The 6998-nt window shown below is 39.2% G+C and overlaps 1 protein-coding gene across 1 annotated transcript in view; it reads left to right on the forward strand.

The window, feature by feature from the left end:
- The window catches only part of maml2 (mastermind like transcriptional coactivator 2), a 43115-nt gene extending 36643 nt beyond the window's left edge, over positions 1-6472 (forward strand). Inside the window, exons 3-5 of the mRNA XM_079246763.1 lie at positions 4572-4736; positions 4840-4942; positions 5025-6472. Of these exons, the coding sequence (XP_079102889.1) occupies positions 4572-4736; positions 4840-4942; positions 5025-5857 (1101 nt within the window). The 3' untranslated portion in view covers positions 5858-6472. The remainder of the gene's footprint in view (positions 1-4571; positions 4737-4839; positions 4943-5024) is intronic.
- Positions 6473-6998: the final 526 nt, after the last annotated feature.

The following is a 6998-nucleotide window of genomic DNA, read 5'->3' on the forward strand; positions in this document are numbered from 1 at the left end:
TAAAGCACTGCTGCTAACAATAGTTTTTGTCATGCCAAACATTTTTCAATGCTGCAGGTACCCTTATGGTTAAAATGGTACAAATTTGTACTTTATGTCACTTTGAACCCTTTTTCATACTCTGAAGGTGTGCTTCTGGCCTCTTAAAGACCAGAATTGTACTTTTGAGAGAACATTTCTTTAAAATGTACCTATAGGTACAGAAATGTCCCTATCTTGTACCTCTATTTTTGAGAGTGTATGGTCAAACTGTGGTACTTCAGTTTTTCCTCAGTTGGCTTTCTCAGTTTGTGTCAGAAGTGTCGGTAATGCAGTACTGTTTGCTTTTGGATTTTATTGTTCTTGCTAATGCCTGCGTGTTTGCTGTTGCTGGTCCCTTCAATATGTATTTCCCCAGAAAGTGTTTTGACGATGACACAGATTGCCAGAGCATGGTAAATTAACATGCAGGACTTCTAATTTCTCTGCTTGTCATGGTGGCTCCCTGTCAGGGTACAGATATGCACAGCGGGATTTGTTAATTGGAGGTTGTTAGCTACAAGGGACAAGTGGTGGAAAATGACAGTAATCTGCTTAGCCTGGTGCCGGAGGTTGAATCACTGATTTGTTATGATTGGGGAGATTTAGACTGTCCCTTCTTTCATTTTTGCACCAACAGTATCTGTCGCTGTCTTTGTGTGAATGATAATGTGAGCCATACAAGAGAGCTCTCATAAACTCTGCAGATCAAGGGAAGTGCTTGAGTGACTGGGGGAGGGTGAGATGAGGGGAGAGGGACAGAGTTATACAGACATTAAAGTAAACAAGGTGGGATGACAAACACATCATTATACATTTATAAAACAGGAAGAGTTTAATATATAAACTATCTGAATCCTCGCGTATAATTCCAGTTAAAGACTTATTTGATACCCAACAGATCCCAATATGTATCTTGTCTCATGTTTAACTACTTTAAGTAGTGTAATATCATAACCTTTCATACTGGAGGTTGAATTGCATTCAAACATATCAAGAGTAAGTGTAGAAGGTAAAAAGACACTAGATATTTGGTAACAAACTCAAACATCTATTTTTTTGGTCTTCTCAGACTATTTTGTTAAAACTGATAAAAGTAAAAGTCTAGTAATTTTATACTTTGAGTAATACTTTTTAGTATTAGAATTCCTTTGAGCAATCGTGATAACACTGTATAAATACTTTCTAAGAACGTGTTCTAGTTCTGCTTTTTGAATTAATTTATCTTGTTTAAAAGGTGAATTATTGGCAACAGAGGATAAGACATAGTTAAAAACTAAAGCAGTGATAAAGATGTGAAGCAAATTAAGTCACTGTATATCAAATAATGAAAATATTTTAAATGGATTTTGATAAATTATAAAAAAGGGCAAACTTTTCCAAAATGCCCAGAGGTCCTATAAGAAGAAGCTGAGTCAACTTTGGTCATTAAAATGCCAAAGTTATCAGGATGTGCTCATCTTCATTAGAGGTAAAGGTTTGATGAGACGACTACCCGAAGGGCTTTTTGTTTCACTCTGCATTCTGTTTTCAGCAGAATGCAGAGTGAATTTATACCCAAACACAATGCTGGAATGAGAGTCATGAAAAGAAACAAATGCTGCCTTGTAATTTTAGAAGACAGTTTTAAAAATGCAGATAAGTGTTTGTCTTATACATTCAGCAGGGACAGGGTTAAAATTCCAGTTAATGAAGAAGGGACGGCTCACTGGGAGGGAAAAAAAAGAGGGAAGTCTCTTCCCACAGTGAGCTGAATTAGTAATGCCAGAGAAATGAAGGTACTGAAAGAACGTCCTGATCGCCCGCATAACACTAGCGACTAGCAGTAGGCTGAAGCTATCGACCTGTAAAAAACAGCAGCTTTTTTTCCTTGTCTAATATATTTAACAATATAAAAACTCCTGAATCAGTAGTGTTGAATTTCAAACCAACCATTATAAATTTAATTTCAAGGTCACATAAAAATTACCTGCACTCAGTGGAAGTATGAATCACTCTACGGTAACAGAGAACATACAGTCATTAGAGAACATGTGGTTGACGTGATGGGCAGTGCATTCATAAGAGGAATATGTAACACTGTAGTCATGTCTGTAATGTAGCTGTGTTATAGTTAAAGAAAGGAAAAAATGACTTTGAGGCTACATGACACCAACAAAGTGGGACAAACCTCTGGGATATTAAATCTGACTGCAGAATGTTGTTTTTATTATTTTGTCTGAAACCCAGTCCTAATTCATTGGCGGTGTAAAATACATTGATTATTAATGTGTTAACTAAATGCTAAAGAGACAATCATGGATAATCACACAAGTTAAATCTCTCTCACACAAACTTTTAATTTGTTAAAGCAAAATAAACTATTTCCACATAGTTGATCCTTAATTATTTCAGATTTGATTAATTTATAACATTTATTTTTGTTTTTAAGAGTTGTCGTTATTTAAAAATGCATGGAATAATTTGCTTGCACAAAGCTACAATACAAATCTTTTTCAAATGTCATACCAGTGTAAACTTTAGACACTCCTTAGGTCTGTTCAAACATTTGACTAGTTCTGCATAAACACAGTCTGGATTAGATCAAATGGAAACATTTGACACCTATTTCATGATCTGGGATAAACGTCAGCTGAAACTAGTACCAATACTAATACTAAAACTTCAATACTAGAATGTTGCTTTCTGCCAAACAGAATACATTCCTAACATGTAAAGTTCCATTTACAGCACACACCAAATTTACACACAAAAAAAAAGAATGAGAAAATAGTGCAACAAAGGTCTGCAGCTGAATTCAAAACATGGATGTGTTTGGTTGTTGTTTGTTTACCATCGTCTTCATCAACAACAGTCCAATAACTGCAAAGGACCCTTGAAAAAAACAGAAACATGAATAAAAGTAAAACTTGTAGCATCAGCCAGAGCCCAGGTGTTACCTGCAACAATAAAAAAGTCTATACTTTTGTTGATGTTCTTGTGGCACCACATCCTTCAGTAAAGATAAGAGCAGGACCACAGGACTGGAGCTTACCAGGTTGCTCCGGCAGGGCTGTGAAGGCAGTGCTTGTTTCCTGGGAAAGGGAGCTGCAGCCAAGTCCAGATGCCGAGGCGCTCCCAAGGGACAGCATCCTGAGACCAGACTGGAGGAAGTGCAGTGTGAGAGTCGGCAAGACTGGGCCTGGATCACTGTCAGCTGCCTGCACTGCCGCAGGATGGGAGACTAAATCACTCTGCTCACTCTGTTGAGCCTGAGCCACATGTGGTATTCATTTACAACAAGCTTGTGAAGAATGAAAAGGGGGGCATGGAAAACAGCTTTATGACACATCAGGATGAGAGGATTACTCAGATGTACTTGCTAAAACAGCCTTCAGTGGGATTTTGCTTACAGCATAGGTAGAACAAACCCTCTTCAGTTGATCTGTGCCGGTCATCAGTTCTTACATCAATCATCATCAATTTATTCATAAAGCTCTTAAAGACGGATCAGAGCTGAAAGAAAGCGCTGTGTGATGTCTCTAACTATGTACAATGAATCTAAGCTGGTGCCTCTGCTTTCTAAGGTAACAATAAGAAATAGTTTTGATCTTTGGCTCCTTGTGTAAAATCATTGCTAAGCTTGGCTTGCTGTGTGGGTTGAACTAAGGCAAAGACGCTGGATATTAGCTTACAAGAAATGGTCTGTCACTTATGACTTTACTTACAAACACACACACTTATGACTGTGTGTAATGTATGTACATGTTTTGTTCTTTTTTTTGTTTGGAGGCGCAAAGTCACCATCTTGCGGATATTCATTTTCCGCAATTGACCGATCTTGTAATAGCTTCTGTTAAATACACTGTTGGATTTCTGATCCATTTCACCCTGAGAAACATTTAAAGTCAGCACAATGACTGACACTGCACACACAGTTTGTACTGACTTTAACATTTACGTCCTCACTTGGATGAAGCTTGAACATTGTTACGGTGGCCTTGTGTCCACATTTGGACTACTTGAGGTGCCTGCATGGCTGCCCAAAAAAAGCAGAGCAAGGACATAGAACATCTGAAATACCCATGAAGACGAACACTTTTCTGCATGAGGACAGGACTTCAAACAAGAAGCTACTGTGGATATCTCAATTAATTTTAAGTGCTGCCGACTACAATATTTTAATCAGTGATAGTGTTTTGAGCCAAATGGGTTTCCAGAAGATGGAATGCCTCCTTGCCAAACACAACACAGTGATCAGTAAAGGAGAGCTTATTAAATGTAGGTAGTCATGGAGCTGGTGCTTAACTTCCCATCGACACACATTTCCTGCTGTCTCAGGGATTCTTTCCACTCTCTTTAGACACAATTATCAAGGGAGAGGCAGGCCTTGAGGAGGACTCACTCTCCCCCTTCCAAAAAAACCTCTCTCCAAGTCCCCCTGTTTTATCTGCAGAGGGAGTAGCCTTGACCACTTTGTGGAGGCTGAACAGCATCTTTAACATAGATGTGTGATGTCTTGTAGAGTATTGCCCTCTAGTGGTTAACCAGAGTCCTGTTTTTCTTCTTCAAAGGGTGTTCCTACTGGTCCAAGGCTACCCGCTAATGGAAGCTTGGGAGTCATGTCAGCTCAGTCACAGCCGCAGCCCTCAGAACCCAACAACCAGCAGAAAGACCCATCCAAAACCCAGGCCATGCAGAGACAGTTTAACCAACAACAGCATGCCATTAACAATTCAGTAAGCTGCATTTACAGCCTGTCTTCTCATTAAACAGCATTTCACAGGAGTTTGAGATTTATTATATATATTCAGTTTGCTTAACATTTTCTTTCTTTTTCAGGACAAAGACAATACACATGATCAATTCAATAGGCATCTAACAAGACCGCCACCAGATTACAAGCAGTCAAGGAACATGGTTCAGCAAGGAAATCTCTTCACAGGTACTGTTCTGCTGAAAAAATAATTAGTGCTTACAAAGTAAGATTAAAGTAACCTTTAATTTATTTTATTTCTCTTCTGTAGGTCCAAGCTCCTCCCAGCCTCCCAACAATGGTCCTGAGAATAACCTCCAGTCCATATCCTGTCACCACCCAACTGGGTCTGCTTCAAAGCTGAACTCTTCACCATCAGACCGCAGATTTGGTACTGGGACAGACTGTAATCAGAATTCTTGTATTGGCCAGTTCCAGCAGCAAAACAGTCACCATCGTATTGGACTGAGTCAGAATAAACCTAGGTTCATGGGGCCAAACACACAAGTAAAGTCCTTTGGGATGAACAATGTAGCAGGTGTACAGCACCAGAGAGGAACAGCTGACTTGCATTCCACTGGGGTGCCAGGACAGGGTCTAGCTGGGTTGATGACAAATGTCAGCATGGGATGGGGTTCAGCCAACAAACAAGTGACAACTGGACTCGGCATTAGGCGTCTACCCAACCCCCTACAGTCGCAGAGGGTGCAGGACATGCCAAACCATCCTTACCAACAGAGGCACATGGGCCCTCCCAACCGGGTAGCAACAGACACTGGGATGCTCCCTCTGAACCCCTCCATGAGAGACAACGGCTCAAGACCAAGCCAAGCAATGATTGGCTCTCCATCACCAGTAGGAAACCTGAACCAAGCCTCTCCTGAACAGAGGGTACCAGCAGGTAACTTTGTAGAGGCCAGTCCCAGCTACCAGAATAACAGATCCAATCGTCTGACCTTTGACTTCCTCCCTGAGGGAGACAACACAGTCCCAGGAATCAATGCAGACTCAGACTTCATTGACTCTCTGCTCAAATCTGGCTCTGGGAATGATGACTGGATGAAAGATATAAATCTGGATGAGATTCTGGGCAGTCACTCGTGAATTTGGGTCACAAGTAGTTTAAAATTGACCTGCAGCTCAAATGATACAAACCATGTTGGATGGGATGATATTTGTAGGTAACTTTTAAAAAGAATTTTATAAACTCATATTATTTGTTATCCAAGTATGTAAATTGTATTTACTGTGAAAAGAATGTGTGTTCTATTCTCAATACTCTGTGTAGTCGTTCCTGGTATATTGATCATGAAACTGCTTTTCTTTGCAGTCTCTGTTTGTGTGGACTGTATTTCCAGCTTTAGCGCTGTTGTTATAGGATAAAAGTCTAAATTCACACTGTGAAAACAAAATGTAGCTGTGTTATTTTGAAAGTCACCTTGCTTTGAGCTTCTAAGGCTTCATCAGCAGTTTGGCATGGCGTGGTATTTACCTTCTCAAGTTTTGCCACCACACTTGGAGCATCTAGTCTCAGCAGTTTGCTCTTTACTGTGTAAACCTTTTCATCTGTGGTAGTTTTCAATGCAGTTTAAATAATGTAATCATTATTTTTATCATGTGATATTTAATATTTGGGATAGTACTTAGACATCACTATACATGTAATTAACAACATTTATTTGAATAAAGTGATGTTTTTGTTTGTTTTCTTCAAGAGGAGTTTGTTTTGCAAAGATAGGATTCTTAAAACGTTAAAGTCTTTAAACATTTCTCCCTGGATTGTACTGTTTTACTGCCAATATGTAATAAATACACAAAGACACATACAAATGCAGTACATTTTGGAAAAAAAAAAAATCTAAATGTCATAACTTATAAAATGTTCATTTAGACTGGTGAGTGTTGAACAAACATGGTCTCCTTTTAAGTTTGCCTTTGAATAGCTGCAGTTTGAATGGTTGAAGTCAAACATCCACTCACTCTTTGACATTTATGAATACTAAACAAGGGCAAAGAAGTGCAAGTCATATTTGCATTTCTCCCAGGTGGATCAAAGCAGCTTCTGGTCCACAATGTCACTCCTTGACAAATCAAGCTAAATCCGTCATCTTTGGTGGATGTCAAGCTTATTGTTTTAGCAGCATTTATGCCATTTCTTGCATCATCTTAGCAAAGTCATATGAAACATCATAAGCTTATCTGAAACGACTGAAAGTAATGAACAGGTGTGCATCTACAAAAAAAA

The sequence above is a fragment of the Telmatherina bonti genome, assembly GCF_933228915.1.
Source record: "Telmatherina bonti genome assembly, chromosome: 9".
Lineage (NCBI taxonomy): Eukaryota > Metazoa > Chordata > Actinopteri > Atheriniformes > Telmatherinidae > Telmatherina > Telmatherina bonti.